Raw genomic sequence first — 19884 nt, 5'->3', positions numbered from 1 at the left:
TCAGGACCAGCGTACAAGGTCGTCCCACTTCTCCGCACACACTTTTCTGGTTCGATCAATACCGTTAAAAATAGGTGGAGAAAGAAAGATATTGAGCTGCTTTTCACGCTTAAATGTCCAACATATTTTACAGTTTCTGAGTTCATTATCTGCCTTTTCTAAAAATTGTTACACAAGAGATTTGCTAAAATTAAGGAGTGAAATAAATTTTTTAAAGAAAGCGGGTCATTGTTTTTCTTGTTGCATTTAAGATTAAGTGGAAAATTGACAGCAGACAGGGGTAGCTCGATGAAAAAGGCATTTGTTGAAATAATTTTTAGAGGTCATGCAGAACACCTTACATATTGTGACATTGTTTGTCCTTGATTAAGTACAATTAAATAATAACTTACAATGAAGGAAAATGTCACTTGAAGACTCCAGAGCAGTTTAAATCATTTAAATCTGTGACCCAGTGTCCTCTAAAAAGATTTTATGCCCTTCTAAAGAATGACACCTCATGTTAAATATTATCATATGCTTTGATTTTACACAAAAGGACCTGTTGATTGTCTAAAAATCCTAATATAGAAAACTCTACAATGACCAATTTACAATTGGTTGGTAAAAAAAAGGTATAATGATAACAATGATTCCAGGACAGAGTGCTTGGAAATGTCACGTAGCAATTAGCATTACATTGTCAGTAAAGGTCAAAGGAGCCATTTTTTTATTTTAAAGTTACTCTAAATGGCTTCGATTGTTTCCTCTGAGTGTATCAGAGGGTTATAAAAACCTTATGGTGTTGGAAAGCATAAGTCACTGTGCATATTTACATTTATTTTCCTTAATCCACTCCCTAATTCTGTATGCATAACAAAAAGGAGATTTGCCTACATCCCTTAAACACCTATTCTTTAATAAAGCAGTTTTTGTGCTAAAACCAGGACTTGAGCTAATTCTATAAAGCATAGAATAAAATTTAAAATACTCTATTTTCCCACAGTGGGGAAATTAGGTATTCTATTCACATTCATACTGGTAAGAAATATAAAAACTGAAAATAACAGTAAGAGATTGTACAGTGTGGACAAATTTGCAACGCAAGACAAAAAAGTACAGCTTTTAAAAATAACATCCTGATTAGAATGTGCCACTGAGCAGGATCATTAAACACGTAGAAGGTGTATTAGTGCATAAAAAACTATTACAAGAAGTTTAAAAAATTGCATATAAGAACAGGGGTATTATTTGAAATAAAAAAAATAAACTGCGCAAGTTTGTTGGGAGGAGTGGTAGTTATAGGAGGAAGGATATGCGGTAGCAATTTTTTGGGCATCTAAGATGCAGCAGTTTGTCACTGAAGGATCTCTCCAGTTCTCCAACAGTTTCGTGCACGGGATGGGAGACATTGTCCAACGCTGATGCTATTTTACTACAGATCCAACCAACTACACCAAAGAAGATGCCGAGTCAAAAAAGTTTTGAAGATGGCAGAGTGGAGTTTGGTTTTTCTCAAAAAACAGCTTGAAGCTGCTTCATTATCCCTCTTAAAACGTCTCATCTAGTAAATATTTGATCTTCCTCATGTTCATCTAAGTGCAATTAAACTGTTAAACTGCACAAATCACACTATTTAACTCAGTACCCCTGCAAACAGATGCCTGAATAGCACTAAGCTTTTTATAAACGCTGCTTAAATGATAGACATGTTTATAGATGCTCCTTACAGTCCTGACTAAATACAGTTTTAATGTCTTTTACCGGCAACGCTTCAAACAGGAATTACTCTGTTATGAAAACTGACAATATCAACAGCGTTTATGCATGGTTTTATGATTTTTAATTACAAGGGGAAGTGGTTTGAGCACTTTCAGAGCTCACAATTTGAGAACATTTAAAAAGCTTGATGAATACTTGCTTTAAAACACTTGCGTAGGCTTTATGAAGAATGTGAAATCTTAATGAGGTTGGAAGTAAATGCAGGGGCATCTTTACTGCCTTCATCTAGCACAGCTAGCACAGTTAACAGTAATTGCTAAAGTTTCACTTGCATCATTGACATTAAAAAGACTGTGAGCCCTATTGAGGACACAAAACAAAATTCAATGCTTGTTGAGTTACAGTCTCTTCTGATTCAGATTTTATTTGTGTCCTAAATGGGCAATTTATGTCACAGCAAGTATAAAAAATAAAAGACAAAGTATCAAAGTAAAATAAAAAACTATAAATTATTTAGCTTACGATAACATGAAATCATGCACTCTAGTTTATGGATCAAAGATTTTGAAACAAGTCTGTTTCAACATTTGAATAAAATCTAAATATTGTGAATAAAAACACAAATTTTGTAGAATTTAAATAGTTTGTGCATGTCTCTGGCTGAATCTGTTACCATTTCATGAAAGTTGCCCTACTGAGCGCCAGAGCTGCTGCCAGTGGAGGAACTAAATAGGTTGCATGTACGTGAGGAACTGCAAGCGGCTATCAGTCTCACACAGTTCTGGATGGCTTCGAGATCCCATTCTGAATTCCATCAAATTTCAGGGTACATTATCTTCCTGGAAAAAATGAGTGTCACACATGGCCAAGGCTTTTCACCACCGATTGCTGCTGTAGAGGAAGAGAAGCTGACTTTATTATTTCAGGAATAACTACAATATATAATTAAGGTTTGGCATTAGAACATGCTTTGTTGCTCAACATTCTTTAAAATGTGTACATTCCTGTCAGACAAAAAAAAATAAAAAAAGCATTGAAGGGATAGTTTGGATAGTTAATTGACAATATATGGAATTATATAATTAATCTAGTCTTCTCTAAATGATTAACACTTGCTAATTAAGCATTGCAAAACAGTCGGGCTTTACATAAATCAGATCTAACTTGCACTCTGTTCTCAAAATATTCTTCCATGCCAAAGAAGCTGGAGCAAAAACAGAACAAAGACTACCTCAAACTTCTCATCTAATACATCATTTACTTCATGCAATCCCAATGAACATACAAGTCAGAGAATGTTCAGCAAAACACACGAGAGGCACCGTAACTCACTTCTGCATGCTGTTCACTTTGAGAACAGCTCACCAGACAGTTGTCAAAGCTGCCCAAATTGTGAGAGCAGTCCTGTTGCAGTCATAAATGTTAATTGGTCTGTGTCATTAGGTATTCAGCTCCCTCAGATGTTAAGATGATGCAATGACCAGATAGATCGCTGAAGTGCTGCCCCTCTTGATGCTGCCCACTAATTTCAGCCTCTTGAAATGGGAAATTTAGTCCTTACAGAGCAGCACCGTCACATAAGTTAAACGATAATTATATTTCCTCCAGCCCAACAGATTCATTACAGCAAACATCTTGTCAGATATGAAATTCCTGGAAGAAATCCAAAGGGAACAAAATCCCCATTCCACATCTTGCAGTTAATTGCAAATCATGGTGTCACTTTTCATGGTGCAGCAATCCTCCCTTGAGTGCAGCTCGTCCAATTATCTGCCGGCCGGTGATTCATCTGGTGATTCATCTGGTCACCTCGTTTTCCCCTCACTTCCCACACTGGCATCCGTCATTCACTCTTCCATATTCCCTCCCTCTGCTTTATCATTCTACTTATCCCATACCCTTGCCCCTCTCATCTCCCCATCTCCACTCTGCTCACCATGTTTGGTCTCTATCTCTGGAGTGGTAATGGCGTGGTTCACCATGCCGGGCCTCGGTAATGAAGCTGCTGTCCTAGAAAAGCCATGTTAATGTGGACTGTGGGATCAGATTGTGCAGCAAGATACAGACAAGTGACAAATGGATGCATCAGCTTGAGCCAATAGAGTCAAATAAATAACAGGGAGAGAGCCCGAAATGAGACTTGGGAGATGAAATGGTTTGCAGACCGATTAGTGTCACAAAAAAAAAAAAAAACTCTAATTTACCCATCAGGGAATTTCTGACGGAGCTGTTTTCATGTTTGTTGTGAATATGCAACCAGAATGAGCATATTAGGACATGTCCAACTGCTGTAGTACAGCGTGTTAATAATAATAAAAGTAAAATGCTGGATCCCTGAAGTATTGGTCCATCCATCTGATTGTCAGCAGCACTGACAAGCTGTCTGCCTGCTCCTACTCTGCCACTCTGACCTCCATTGACCCCCATGGTCTGATCTGACAGGAAGAGATGTGCTCTGTTCATGAAGAGGTGTGCGCGTCTGTCCGTCGGCCGAGTGCGGATTGGCGTGCCAATGACCCAGGTTGACGTACATAGAAGAAGAAGAGGAGATTCCCGATTCTGTTGTTCCCACGTTCCTGCTGTCAGTCTGGGCCTATCCAAAGACCGCTGAGCAGCCGTGCATGTCTTACCCCCATCGCAGAGACAGTTCCTATCTTCTTTGCCCACTCATGTCTCTGTAACTAAATGTGTAACCAATTGTAAGTGCTTTGAAACTGAATTAGGGCTGTTGGAAATGCAGCTCCTAAGGCAAACCCTAATGCAAAGCTCCACCATAATGGCTGTTTGGAAAACTACAATGTCCTTTTAGGGGGTTTTCACATTTTATTCCATTACAGCCACAAATGTTATTGAAATTTATTGGGATTTCATGTCAAAGACCAACATAAAATAGGAAACTCTGAAGTGGAATGAAAATTATACACACATTTTCAAATATTTTTACGAATGAAAATTTGAAAAGAGTGATGTGCATTTCTATTCACCCCTCTCACTCTGATTAAATGCTACCCAGAGCAACTAACTGTCTTCAGAAGTCACCTAATTAGCAAATAGAGTCTATCTGTGAGTAATTTAACCTCAGTATGAATCCAGCTGTTTGTTGAAAGCTTTAGTGACCAAACAGCATCATGAAAACCAAAGAACACAGCAGACAAATCAGGGAGAAAGTTGCGAAGAAATTCACCATAAACTTAGGTTGTAAAGTAATACTCCAACTTTTGAACATCTAATTAAGCACCAACCCATCCATCATCTGAAGACAAAGAGTACCAAGACATGATTGTCTACCTAAACTGACAAGAATGGCATTCATCAGAAAAGCAGGCAAGAGTCCCAGTAACTCTGGATGTGTAAAGACACACACCTCACACAGATTAAATTGAAAAGACAAACTAGTTCTGCACTCCACAAATGGAAGTGCGGCTAGAACAAATATACATTATGTTGGAAAAAAAGCAATAAACTGTCCTGTTTTAAACTTAGTCACAAGTCGACTCGCAGCAAATGTGAGGATAAAATGCTGAAGTTAGAATAGAACAAAATCAATCTAGTAAATTAAAGTTTGTGGTTGCACCATAAGAAAATGTGGAAAGATTCAAAAGGTAATATCACCTGAACAAAGGATGTTTAAGCTGGCCTTCATGTTTGCACATGGTTTGTTTTGGATGGTGCCTTATCCAAACGGCTCTCAGGATTGGTTCCTAAGCAGCATGTAAATGTATGTTGACCATTTAAATCAGTATTGACTTGCTGACACCACTCTTAAGGTCTCAAAGTCTGAAGATGTACTGCACTTGGACCTTGCTCTATTTTTTGGTTAGTTAAACTAAATGTTCTGAGATGTACATGTTCCACTCCAAACTCATAGGAGGTGATAATGTGCTGGCTTCTGATACTTCGCCTCAGGAAAGAAGAAAGGCAAACTGAAATGCCGATACACGCTGCAGTTACCTTGTGTGTGTTTTCACTAAGAGAAATAGATGCGATCCGAATAGATGACAAAATTTACTGTACTTCTCTTAGACTTTGTGTTACAGCAGACTGGGAGGTGTGAATTTACCTTTTATTTGCAAGTGCACAGCAAAGTGTCAACTGATATTCCGACAGTGGCTTGAAAAGTGTAAGCGAACAGTTTGGTTAGCAACTGTTTTCATTTTAAGGCAAAACATTATGAAAAATGTCATGTAAGGAATTGCTGGTAATTTCCTAAAATAAACCAATACATTTATATTTACAAATTATTGCTAAACTTTTAAGGTTCATTCTTAAAATTTTAGGGAGAAGAATACCTAAGCAGAAGTTGCACCCAAGTTTGGTGCCAGCTGTCATGAGCCCAAAACGATATTGAGTTATTTCTAGCTGCTGCCTTAGATTCCAGATGTCTTTCTTTGGAATGTCAGATAAAAGGATTAGCAATACTTTTACTGTTTAAAACAAAGGAGATGAGTGGCAGATAAGCAATCAAAGCTCCACCTTTTGTCTTTGAAAGAGGTTACCCAGAACTGCAACTATCACTTGGTCCTGGACAATTTCCAAAAAACAAAACAAAAAACATTTAAAGCGCTGTGCACCAGTTGTGTAATTATTCACATTAAAACACTCAAATTAACAGAATAACTGAAAAAAACTGAAGCCAGTAGTTTATTGTGCTGAAAAAAAAAAGAAATGAAACTTGCTGATGCAGAAATGCAGCACACTGTATGACAAAGAAAATGATTTTTGGGGACATGAAAAAGAAATGCCAGCCAAGAGTATCGTCCTAAATTCTGTATGCAGACTTTGCCGTCTCTGTCTCAGCGGTTCACTCTCACAAGAGCTGGCAACCTACTTATTATGAAAGCGGATGTAAGAAAACCCAATCAAATGCAATCCAGACACATGAAACTTATATTATAGGAAAATATATATAAAACATTATGCTGACTTAAATTGATAAACATATTAAGGAAATTAGGATGCATGTTCCACAAAGGCTTGTTTGCGAGATTATAAGTACTTTTTGAAAATAACTTTCAAGCAAGTATTTAGCATGTTTTCAATTGAGCCAACATTTCTGTATTACAATATATTTTTATTGGCCTTATTCTAATATTAAATGTCCTGTTTTCATTACCTGCATTGAAAAAATGAAAAACACAAAGCAGTGCACAAATGGGAAGTGGATAAAAATGGTTTGGTTTTAGAAAGAGATTAGAAAAGTGTGGTTCTTTTCTAATTAAGAGCTTCTTGTTGTGCCTAACTGCATTTGTAGTTTGGTAGATGTGACACAATATCTCATACTTTGTTATTTTTGTTATTTTTAAAGGAGTGTAATTGGTTGAATTTGGTTTTATTTGGTGCTTTCAAAGTAAAGGGGTCTAAATACAAACATATCCCCCACTTTTTTTCAGTTTTATTCATAAAAAAACAGCACAATGCTGCCACCATTATGCTTTTTTTGTGTTAATCTATTACATAAAATCTAAAGAAATTACAGTACACTGTGCATTTTACTGTAGTTGAAAAGTGATAACATTTTCAACTGACTACTAGACTAACCCCAGTTTGAGACACATAGCTTCTGCATAATTTATCAGTCCTTTGGCTTCAATGGGAATGCTTTATTCTAAACCTGGCCGACACATGGGTAACATTTTAGAAATCAATTGCCAACACTTTTTATAGACATAATGAAGAACCAGGAATCCATCGTGGATAAAAGAGCTGTCGGTATTGAGTAGCAGTTTGCTTGGCATCGAAGCATGAAACGTAGATAGGAGCGGCCTGACGTTCCGTGGCATCCACAGCCAAGAGAGCTGCATCCATCATGCAAAGATCATCTCCACCCTGTCTCTTTGAAGTAACGGTTCAGATCTGCTGTGGCAACACAACTTCAGCCACACCATTTTCTACCTCAGAAAAAAACACAAGCATGAAAAGGTTCTGCTCCTCTGGAGCTGCTTACTGTATATACGTCCCTGTCAAGGGGAATGTAAAATGTTATGAAACCAGGTGTAATATGGCCAAGTCAATCAGTTTCCAATTATGCCAAGCTACTCAGTCACCTATAATTCTTTTTAGCAAGTGGCTTTTCATACAGGAGAGGTACTTAACCCATAGTGGCTCAGTGTAAAAGGTCAGCGGGTGCATGAAGAATTAATTAAAAGAGGCAAAATGTCAAATGGATAATGCTGATTTTCTCTTTTCAAAGTATAGAGTTAATGTATTATAATGTAATCTTTATGGTAAAAAATTACTAACTCTTCCATTAACATCCATTCCACTCATTTACTGTAACCAAACTCCAGAGACTCATTGTGTCCCTTCACTTGCCCACGTTCATAATTTATGACTCAATTCTCGCACAAAGCCTAACCGACTCCCAGTGGAGTCTTACAGGCACTTTTTTTGTCTTTGCTGTCTCCGAGTTTGTTCTCTTCTTTTGAGGACTGGATATTTCTGAGTGCTGCTCAGACACATTGCAGGAAAATCCTTTATTCATCCAGACAAACATGTCTTTGGGATTAACATTTTGCGTTCAACAGAAAGGTGGTCACAATTGCAGGAAAACAAACAAATAAACTGTAGCAGTAGCTACTGGGAGCTAATATTTAGGCAATTTAAAAGCCAAACCATGTATATATGAAAAACAAAAACAGCAGTAGCTGCGCAAAGGTTTGTCAATATTCCCTAATGTCAAAAAATTACAATTTCACTATTTCAGTGTCTCTTTTAAATAATGCAATGAAAATAAGATGTGTGAATAAGATTGTCTACATGACAAGCCATTAAAACATGCCAATCCTTGTACCACTTCCTGTCTTCTTCTTCGTATTTCCCGTATTTCCCATCTGTAGTAACATCTGGTTGTTGATCACATTTGAAAATGCCCCCCCAAAAAAGCCCACCTAATCCTATTCTGTAAAAATGTGAAATTGGCCCGTTTCCATTAAGAAAATTTATTTTCCGCTCTTCTATGGTCAAGGAAAACAAAGCTACTGATAATATCAAAGTCAGTTACACTGAGTGAACTCTTCTCTTGTTCCATCAAATTTAGCCCAAAGCAATCAGTTCTGACAATTTCACATCCTTTTGCACTTTTTTCCAGCCTGCAAACATTGCATATATAAGTGGCAATTTCTCTTGCAGAGGCTCATTAAGTTTCTGCAGGTTGTACTGTGTATTAGCTACACATAAATATAGAGACAAGGAGGTAATGAAACAAGCCGATTCCGTTCTGAAGTGAATCATCAACTTTATAATTTTCACTACAAAGCAGATGATTCATTAGAAGCATTTTTTATGAAATTTAACTACAAAATAGCTTTGCTGAGAAAAATGGAAGGGAAAAAATTGTTCACAGGATTTGGATGGATGTATTGAAATGGTTCATTAGTTGTTACCACAGATAACAGAAACAAGGTCTGAGTTAGGTTATAGAGCACCAGTTTTTCGATTTTCTATTTTGAAAGGTTGTCTCTCAGAGAAATGGAAATACATAATGAAAATGGCATCCAACAAATACTAACATGCTTATGGCTCAGAGGAAGATTGGGGAATAGAAGAAAGGAGAGCAAGAAAGCCAGGAAAAGTGACCAATAACCTACTTAGAAAATCAGCATGCAAGCACTTCATGTTTTTTCTTCTGGTAGCAGCAGGTCTGTGTGCCATCCAACAGGCAGTGGAAATGTTTATTTTCAATCATGACTAATTTATAATAAAACCATTTGAGCACCACAATGTTCCCTGTTCTTCTAAAACCTAGAATCTGCTGACAATCTAGAATAATAATCTGTCCCAAATTGGAGGTAAGCTCTGGTTAAGAATTCACTCAGCTCCAATTCAGCATGACCGCTTCAATTTGTTTAAAGGTAGCAACAAAATAAGATCGCCGATAAGGAAAGCTCATCAATCAGGGTCATTGTCAGCCGCATGCCGTTTATTTTCCTTTCCAAGAGTTTTCACTCCTTTGAAAAAAGAAACTCAAAGTCAATTTAGAACAAATATCTGTTTGGGCGGAAACATCGCTGCATGCTTTCATAAAACCAGCTGCCTGAGCACAATGCGTGGTCAAATGCTGAAGTTATCAGTGGAGTGCAGGAGCCCCTCCACCACTTTCCTCTATTCATACCTGCTCTGAAGGATTTCAGCTCACCGGCAAAAGACTTCTGTGACAACTATTCTGCTGGGTTGAGATAAAATGTAACGCTGGAAAAAGAAAAAAAGCTAAATAATCAATTCCAAAGAAACGCCTGGGTATTAATCTAGAGCAGACCACACAATGGTGCCGCCAAGGGGATTGCAAGATGATTTGCAGCGGGATTTCTGAGATGATTCATGGCCTGTAAAAAGCTACAATGTTCTTTAAAATTATTTCTTTTTACTTCATTGTTAAACTTGTGCAATTACAGATGAGCCCTGAGGCTTTTCAAGTGAAACAACTGTAAAAATAAAGAACTTGTTAGCCTCTACTTCAGCTACAAACTCTTCTGCTGTGCTAACAAGCACATATTTAGTTTCACCATTATTATTAGATGAGTTCTCTCATTTAGAACAAGGCAAAAATAGATTTTATAGTGGCATTTAAGTGGAACCTACTCAGCATCAACATAAAAATGGCATGGTGAAGCGAGTCTACTTTAGCATAGTGACGACTTGGGGGTTAATTATACACTGACCTTAAAGGAAAAGCCAACATGTCATATTAGGTTCACAAGAAAAAGGCAAAACAGATATTTATTTTTGAATATATATATATATCACATCTGTTTTGTTTTTAAAAGTAAGGTTTCACAAATCCAAGTTTATGTGGAATTGTTGTTCAACTTTTTATTTGCAAGTATTAACACTTTCTTGAAGTCAGAATTTTACATGCAAGTTGTTTTTCACTAACCCAGAGTGTAAGAACTATAGCAAAAATAAACAAATAAAAAAAGTTATTGCAAAAATGTTTCACTTATGAAGGTTTGTGTCCTATTTAATCTTTTCCAATTACAATATATACAGTACATGTTGCCTCAGTTTCTGAAACTGCATTTTAATCAGCTCGTCCAGTGGATTCATTTAATTAGGGCTTAATCTTATCAAAATGTCAGTTAAGACCAGCTTTTTCCATAGTGCATATACATTTTAACTGCATTGTTCCTATAAAACATGTTCACCCCCTTAGATAGTTTATCCTTTTTGATAATTTTATAAATTAGTCATGAGCAACATTTTTTTTCACAAAAAATGGCAAAACTTTAAAGTGAGACAGAAAAATACAAACATATTCTTACAAAATAATCAGAAATAAAAATATGTGGCATAAAATAAGTGATTGCATAAATATTCAACCACTTTATGGTGACTGACCTAATTCATCAGAGGTCCAGCCAATTGATGGTAGTATTCTCACAGTGAGTGGAATGGATTTTATCTGAGTGCAGTGAATGTGTCTCAAGTGATTGTAGTATGCAGACAGATGTCTGGAATATGCATTCACTGGTTAATCAGGAATCCTGGCTGCCATTACAGCATGAAGATATCAGAACACTCCCTCTATTCAATAGAGGCAGTGTATTAACTTAGGATTAAAAGGATATGAAAGGATTGCATCTTCACAAGCACACAATGCTTAACTGTAGTTTTTTAAAATCCCTTAATAATGTACCAAAAGATCTGAAAATGTAACACTGCAACTCTAACAAAAGACAAACACAGAAAGGAACCCAGTGAAAGTACATACTACCACACCTTTCTATCGATAATGGCTCTGTTCCTTTTCAATAAAACCTAGCAGCAGTTGTTTTGATGCCTAAAAAGCCTCTGCACTGCAATAAGTGCTGAAGTGCTGCCATTTGGCAAATGCTGAGGAAGTAAAACATTAATACAAAACGACTGAGTTAAAAATGGCATTTATGGTTTATTTAGCATGTAGTTAGTTTGCACAACAGCCTTTGTTAAGAAGTAGCAGAACATTTGCAGAGAGAATTCAGAGTTAAAATGTGTTGGAGAGTTTCTCTTAGCCACAGTGTCATATTGAAGCTCAGATATAAAAATGGTAAAAACCATAATTGTCGAAGAAAACAGCCTTCTTTTGAGTAGTTAATGGAAATTATTATTATTCCAGCTAGTCTTGTTTATTTCCTTCTTAATACTCTCCATAAGTTCAGATTTGTTTTCTTTTTGCAGTAAAGTCTCTTGCAAAGCCACTTTTTGATGCTCTGGGTTTTCCAGTATATTACCAGAAATGTATGACTCCAACGTTCAGTGGCCCCATATGAAAAGGTCCAGTCAGTCGTCTGCAGGATTATTGCTAAATCAAAGAACTGTTGAGTTTCATCTGATCCCTGTTTCTTAGGGGCATTTTACTGTGAACCTTTTATCTAAGCAAGCCTTGCTTTGATCCCTGCCTCCGTCTAATATGAGCCTGCCTGTTCTCAGAAGTCTTGCTCTGTTTACTTTGAAACATTGCCCTGCACTTTTTTCCACAGAAATAATTCTCCTCCTTTGATAGAATTTTGTCCTTGACCAGAAGGAAGATGAACTATAGATTTAAGGAATTGACTCTGTGGACTCCTATATAAGAATAAATGATATTTTTACTCTTTTCACTTAGCCTTTTGACAAAATTAAACATCTTTACATATTATATTGGTGTTTTTCTTGCAATTTGACCTTTAATTTAAATCTCTGTACACAGGTCAAGCTAGGTCATTGGAAGAAATTAGTAACAGGGCATTGCCAACTTAACATTTAATCTCCTAAGGAAAACTGCTGTGATAAAAATACAGAGAAACATGTACATGGACTTTTTGAGTCGAGTAAAAGCGACATTTTTGTCTAGAGATGTAGAAAGATAATGTTCTCATGTCCCAAGATGTGATGGTGCCCATTTGCTTGCCTTTTATTTTTAAATAAATGAAAGAGGAGATGAAACAATGGGATTGTTGAACAAAGTTGGTATATCTAGAGGTGAAGTTAAAATGAGCTGGCAGAATTAAAAACAAATCCAGTCGGCAAGAGATGCAGGTATTACACTGTGGAGGAAGAACTGAGGATGATGGTTCCACTGGGAAACCCTATGCAAGCTCATAAAAACTGTTTACACAGAGAATACACTCATAAACATTGACAATTAGACTACTGACCCTATAGTTAATGCAGGAATAACAGTAGTTGCTGGAAGACCTTTAAAGAGCTGTTTGGTTCAAATTCAGCTCCAGTATAATATTAAAATATATAAAAATAATTTAGTATCCAGTTATGTCGTCCTTACAGTTTAATTTGATCAGGAGATCTGAACAGAATTTGGACAAGTTTGCATTATAAATAACTGCAAAATAACTAAATAACAGTGAAAGTACACACAAACACCTTGGGAATATTTTAACATCTGCTAAAATATTCCCCCCCCCCTTGCAAACATCAGATAAATTTTATTTCATTTTTACTAAGATTTTGGACCAAAACTAATTTTCTTACATACAATTGGACTACAAGTCATTTGAATTTCACCTTACCCTCTTTTTGTGTAAATGTTAAAAACTTAATTTGGCTACAATGAGCAGTAAAATTTGCTTCTTAATTTAGTGTAGGATCCACTTGTCTTGGAGACTCGGTTCAAACTCCCTTTTTCGTTTTGCCTCTGAGGTTCCAGAAGTAATTTATCACAGCAGATACTGCAAGTCTGTTTTATGGCACGAGGACAGTCTTCTGTTCTCAAGAGAAAAGGAAAGTGTGAGCAGCGACACTTTCACAAAGGATGTAATAACATTCACAACTCCGAACAAAAATGAAACTTCTACTTTTAAACTGACCTGCAAAAGTTGTCAAACTCAAATTAAAATTTTTAGATTACAAACACAAGCCTCAGTGTATTATACTGGAAATGTATGCATACATTATTTCAAGAAAATCCTGGAGGAGAGGCTGCAGAAGACTTAGGTGGAGGTTTACCATGAACCCACAGCAACAATATAAGGGTTTACAACAAAGCCTATCCTTGTGTTTGAATGGCCTAGTCAAAGTTTGACTCTGAATCCAACTGAGAATCAGTTTCAACTTTCTATTGGTCTCATGGTATCTCAGCAAATACAGGAATGTTTGTAGATGTAAGATGAAAACATATAGATATAATAGATATAAAAATAGTAAAATTGGTGTGGAGTAAGAACAAATTCCAGATTTAAAAGAATGATTTATGAAGCTTCCTTAAGTTTGAGTTGTGAGGACAAAACCCTTTAAGCAATTCATCAAAATTTGCTTTCATTCAGAGCCGAATAATGAGGCTTGTAAGCTCAGAGTCGCTCTGTTGGGACACAATGTTCAGAACTGCTGGGGGGAAAGGACAAGAGGAAGATATCGCTAAACAAATTCAGATTTAATTCCTGGTCGCTCTGATCTGAGGTTAAACAGATCCACTAATCTCTCGCGTGTTCATTTGAGGCTGTGAATCCATCTGTGGATTACTTAGCGCGTTCAAGCAAAACGTCTTCAAATGTCAACCCACTAAAAACACGAGTGATAACCACAATAGTCAAGATATTGATTTAATGCATGTTGGCACTTGTCCATGCATGTGTCGGTGTTTAGATTTCTTGTCACAAGAAGAAATGTAGAAGAAGATCTTGTCGATAGATCAATCCGCAATATTGGAACCATAATTCTCAGACACTCCAAAGAGACGCAGAAGCAGCAGAGCATTGATGCATCGACTCTTACATGGGCAGCCACTCAGACGGTTACATAATCCAGATTTTTTATCCAGACACACGTCCCCCTGCTGGGATGTTAGCTGGGAGCGGATAATGAAAAGCCAGAACCGATGTCCACTGAGATCTATGACCAGGTTCAGGCTTGTATCAGCAATCCCTCCCGCCTCCTGTCATGATGCTGATGTTGCAATAAAGCAGCGGCCCACTCTGGAACGGCGGAGGGGGGCAAAGCAGTCGCAGTCAAGAGACAAAGACTATGAGGAAACTGCATTACAGATGCTCCCTTTGGAGTTTTAAAAATGGAAACAGTGAAAGGCCCGTTATTGCCTATGCTCTCGATGAGCTCTCTCCAAACGCTTTCGACAGTTCGCAGCAGTGTGAACATGTATTTGTTATTAGACGGTTAAAACAGCGCTCTTTGGGAGATCCTTAGGAGATGCGGAAGTCATCATACATAAAACAGCCATTTCACAGAGGAGTATTCTGAGGGGAAGTTGTGATACGTGAAAGAAAAAAATGGTAGGACTGGTTTCATCTCTGTGGATATCACATAGAGCTAGCACGCACCTTTCCTCATTTTCCATTACCTGCATGCCACGTCCTTCTGCTCAGCTCTCTGCTTAATGGAGTTATATTAGATTTCTGTGCACAAAAGTGTGACATATTCATTAAAAAAAAATCCAGAAATATAGCTGAATCTTAGTTTTGCTGACAACCAACTAAAAATCTGACTACTTCTAATAAATGGCTGAAATTAATGATCCAGTAATGTAATCTATTAAGTGTTTGACCACTAATGGAATGCAGATGGAATAGGAAATATTTCAAGCCAACTACATTTATAAATATCCCTTGAAACAAACATAAAAAGGTGAATAACAACATATGTAGCAGGTGACTAAAGTGTAAGAAAAATTGCACCTGGGTTTTACTGTTCCACTGTCATGGTGGGTTTTAGCCAAATTTCAGACGACTGCTGAAGAGTGGCATTAGATTCATTTATTTTCTCAAAAACAGTGCAAACTTAAACAGATTTGACCTTTGCAAGGAACAGACCTGAACTGAGCTAAGGAGAACAGAGAGTTTAGCAGAAAGCAAAGGAACTAACTAGCTGGTGAATCAGGTGAGTGGCATAATTAAGATGGGGAAACATAGGTGGGTTCAATGGGCTTGATTGATGGGACAATTAGCTGAACTGAGAAACTGGAACCAAACAGATGAACAAGCCTGACAACAATGTAAGAAAATAAATACAAGTGTGCAAGAAGCATAAGACTAAGAAAACCAAAACACACAGGATTATTCCAAGGGGAAAAATTTCAATGACCAGAGCTGAAGAGTGAACTATGAAACTAAACATGGACTGGCATGACAAATCCTGATGAGCAAGGAATAAAATAAACAGAATATGAAAAGACTTAATCTAGAATGAACTACATACAAGAGAAACTATTCAGGAAGGTTACCAATGAAACATCAATAACTCATAAGAAACCAACACACCCCAAAATCACGACATCTACAAATTAAAAACAGAAAAGTGTAATGTGCATTATGTCTTTGGCCTCCATCCGTTCTGTCCATTCTGACTGAATTTCACATACTGTGCAAACAACAATGTTCAAATTGCAATAAAATGCATCAGACTTTGTGGTTGTAATGTGAGAAAACTTAAATGGTGTAGGTGGTGTGCATATATTTTCAAAAGACTGTACATTAGTCAAAAAAGGTTTTTCATGCCTGATAATGTTATATAGCTATAAAACATTTGATTAAAAATGTTTTTTGATTCAATGCTAAAGAAAAAATAGTTTTTAAAAGGGAACTTTTGTTTTTAAATGCCTGAATGCCGACTGAAAATAATTTATATTGAGGGTCACCTTTGACAAGCTCTGAAACATTTACTGCAGGCCTTTGTAAAGAAGATTTTAACAACTGATGCAGTAAAGACAAAAGCATTTCATTTCTGAGGTTATAAGATACAATCTGTCCAAAAAAACCACTTCTTTACAGTTTTAAGGCATTTCTAAACTATAATAATTGTATTCAGTCCTCAAAAACTAATTATAAGGACTTTTTAAAAAAATTTGACACCACTTAAAGTTTGTAGAGAGGAAAAGCAGAAATATTTCCAGCGTTAGTAACGTTATGCCACTAAGATGTGCAGCAGCTTCAGATTGTAAATGTCTGAAAACAAAATCATCACGGTTTACCTCTCTTCAACAATATACCATTTTTCCTATTTTTAAGTTTCTGTCATTGAGCTAATTCTTTTAAACAGTTTCCCATCAGTAATTAATTAAACCCACTTTGAAAAACACATCCATAATTTAAAACTGATTTCAATCTGCTCCAAAAATAGATGGATGTTTTTAGCTTTAAAAACATCCATCTTGATACATGATGATGGACATCAGGTAGCATCTTGTTGAACCGTCTCATATGACTCAGGTTTCCTTGTTTGCACCTTTTCACCTCTATCATCTAAACTTCTATATCCTTATACCGATTCATATCTTTTTAGGAAGCCCTATTTGCACCCAAGATCTTACTTTTGAGAGGTATAGAGATATTCAATTTTATTTTTATCAAACCACAAATATGTCTACAAATACTAAGCTCTTTGTCCAAACTACACTGGGAGACATTCCTCCAGATATTAAGATCTTTGTCCAATCTACAATGTGCCCTTTATATTATTTTTGGATGAATAGCTTCTTCCTCTCTGAGTACAAACTCAGTATTCGGTTAAATATTAAAATATTTAAAAGGTACTATCATTTAAAAAACAAAAATATAAAAGAACATGTTAATACAAATAAAAAACAATATTTGTGTAATATCCATGTAGAATTTGATTAAGATTCTAAAACAAAATTAATCTAAAGCAGTATTCTCTTTTGTTTTTACTTTAGTTTAAAGAAAGCTAATAAAGCATTTCTTTCTCATTTTTTCCTCCGAGAAACATTGAAAGTATGAAACATCTTCAGCAAGTTTGTTAGCATGCTCCTCGCCAAACATTTAGTGCTCTTTAGTGATGACAGTCCACAGTGCAGACTGGACACTTTATTAAATAAGACTTCCTCTCCCCAGAGGCCCTCCTCGTAGGAGATTAAGGTGATAGAGTGCAGATAAAGACAGACGCTTGGGCCTGGCTGCGCCATCTGAGAGCAGCTTTTTTTTTTTCTAAACTTGATCTTATGTTTTCCCTTACCATCACACACACACACTAAATCCAGAGTAAATCCACTGCTTGCAGCACAGAAGATACTCATCTCAGGCCGTGCTACCCAACAGCCAATCGGTCTGAAGGATATCTATGAGAATTAGGAGTAAATGCAGCACATTCGGTCATGAGGGAATTAACAGTCGGTTGGAAAAGGAGATTTACATCCGAAGCTACCTATTAGATATTTTAAGTGCTTATCTTTAGAAAACTTGATGAATAATTTTCATCATCTTGCAACAGAATTGCTGGGAGCTTCTACATCATCCTCCTACATGATTAAAACTCTGAAGTACACTTAAGTTTATGCAGTGTCTGATTAGACTGGCAGCTTTGGGACAATAAATGATTTAGCCCGCCAGAGACAAAGATCATTAGTCAAATTTTGCCCAAGAGGAAATCATATGGACAACGTGCAGTCTAGCTATGTGAGACTAAAGTTAAGTTCTTCAAAGTCTGAATGTGTTTAACCTGGAATTGTACTAGTGTGTAGTACAATTCCAGGTTTCTACAAAACCTTTAATACTATTGACACATGTTTTTGTTGGTGTTCTGTAACTTTTTTACTTTTTCGACCACCCAGTAGTGAGTTACATTGTGTAAAGAGCCAACAGCTCCTGTGCCTACACAGAGCAACATGTCATGAGAAGTTGTTATCATGGCAGTAGATCTGTTCGTCAGCACAGGCCAGCTTAATGCAGTGCAACGCTGTGTGGCCTTAGGGTTAGGGATTTATCCCATTATCACCTGCTCCTGTCTCTCCCTCCTCAGCTTTGGCACAACTTATTTCTCAGTTTGTGCTCAAAAGCAGCTGCAACATCAATTTATTATTACTTGTTTGTTGCGTCTGTTTGCTAGTAGTGTTTTTTAATAACGGGGGGGAAAAAAACGTCTCAAAGATTTATTAAGCTCTTGCAAATGACTTAAAATAGCTCTAATACATCAACATCGCCTGTTGGTGCTTCCTCTGTGAAGATGGAGGGCTGCAACTCTCTGGCATTACAGTTAGATGGCTGTTTCCCATCATGCATGGTGTGTGCTTACAGTGAACCTGGCCCACAAGTGAAAGCTTTCACATGAAACTTGCAGTATATTGAGAGCACGGTTATATTTAGAAGACATTGACTTAGTCACTGTAACATATTGTGGCCATAGAAATATACACTAAAGTTGTGTGTCACCAGTGTATGTATTAAAGGGATACTTTAGTACTTCATAATTTCAAGTAGGAGGAATAAAATGACATTGAAAAAAAGTGGTGAAAGAATAGAGCCTTGAGGAAACCCACATTAGTTTTATTTTCTCAAATGTATAATTGCCCGAAAGCAAAAAAAAAATTAAAAAATTGGCAAATACAATCTTAACCATCTAGAGCGGTATCAGACAGTCCAATCCTGCAGCATAATACTTTGTTTGGGTCAAGAAGATTACTTGTTTTACAAACACTTTGGACTTTTTGCTGTCAATATTTATTTGCCGTCACTTTCTCTTAATTATCACCACTTGTGTGTGTCTTTGCAAGCTAGATATGATTTTCTACATCTAATGAAATAAACTATTTCATCTATATATACTCTCTTTTTTTTCAATAATAAAACAATAAATTACTAAAGTTATTAAAAAGTGAAAACCAATTTCAGTTTACATTTTGGCTGTGCAGCCCTGTTCATTTTTTTTAATCTACGTCTACCTGTTTATTTACATAGACTAACTCATGCCGAATCATTTCAGAAAATGTAATTAACAATAACTGCATTTCTAGAGTTTGCACAGCTGTGTTCCACGGGTCCCTAAATGAAAGCGCTCTTTGTAATCATCTGTGAGACAGATGATACAATTCCTACTTTTTGCCCTCTCAGAATTGTCTTACTTCACCATGTCCTCATTTCTAGTGTTTATAGTAGGCTGAACTAACCATCTGCTGGCTGTTTATTATTCAGAGGCTAGATAAAAGAGCGGTATCAACCTTTTCATCTACATTTCAGTAAGAGCTGATAAGGTAGCACTAACGTCCATGTGTCCATTGCTCATGCTGCTTTATCTCCTTTTCTCACAGTGGCCATGGCTATTAACCATGCGGCTGGAGCCAGATACGCCCATCGTTTCCGTCTGTCAGAGAAAAGTCTCTTTGGTGCTACTCGCAGCGCAGGCCCTCTGAATATGCCAGCGAAGCACAAGAAAATCCTGCGGACTGCTTAATGCTCTCTGTAAGTACAAACACTTCACACCAACAGTCTGTTTACTCATGACACTCAGACCAAGTCAAGTCCCACTAGAGAT

General features: G+C 36.8%; 1 protein-coding gene across 2 annotated transcripts in view; it reads left to right on the top strand.

Moving 5' to 3' along the window:
- Positions 1-19884, top strand: part of chrm2a (cholinergic receptor, muscarinic 2a) — an 82500-nt gene that overhangs the window by 15240 nt on the left and 47376 nt on the right. For both annotated transcript variants that reach the window (XM_032588833.1, XM_032588834.1), the window contains exon 2: positions 19661-19811. In XM_032588833.1, coding sequence (XP_032444724.1) covers positions 19803-19811 — 9 coding nt within the window. In that variant the 5' untranslated portion in view covers positions 19661-19802. The remainder of the gene's footprint in view (positions 1-19660; positions 19812-19884) is intronic.

This window comes from Xiphophorus hellerii, chromosome 17, assembly GCF_003331165.1.
Source record: "Xiphophorus hellerii strain 12219 chromosome 17, Xiphophorus_hellerii-4.1, whole genome shotgun sequence".
In the NCBI taxonomy this organism is placed as follows: Eukaryota; Metazoa; Chordata; class Actinopteri; order Cyprinodontiformes; family Poeciliidae; genus Xiphophorus; species Xiphophorus hellerii.
This window is presented reverse-complemented; position numbering and strand designations above follow the sequence as displayed.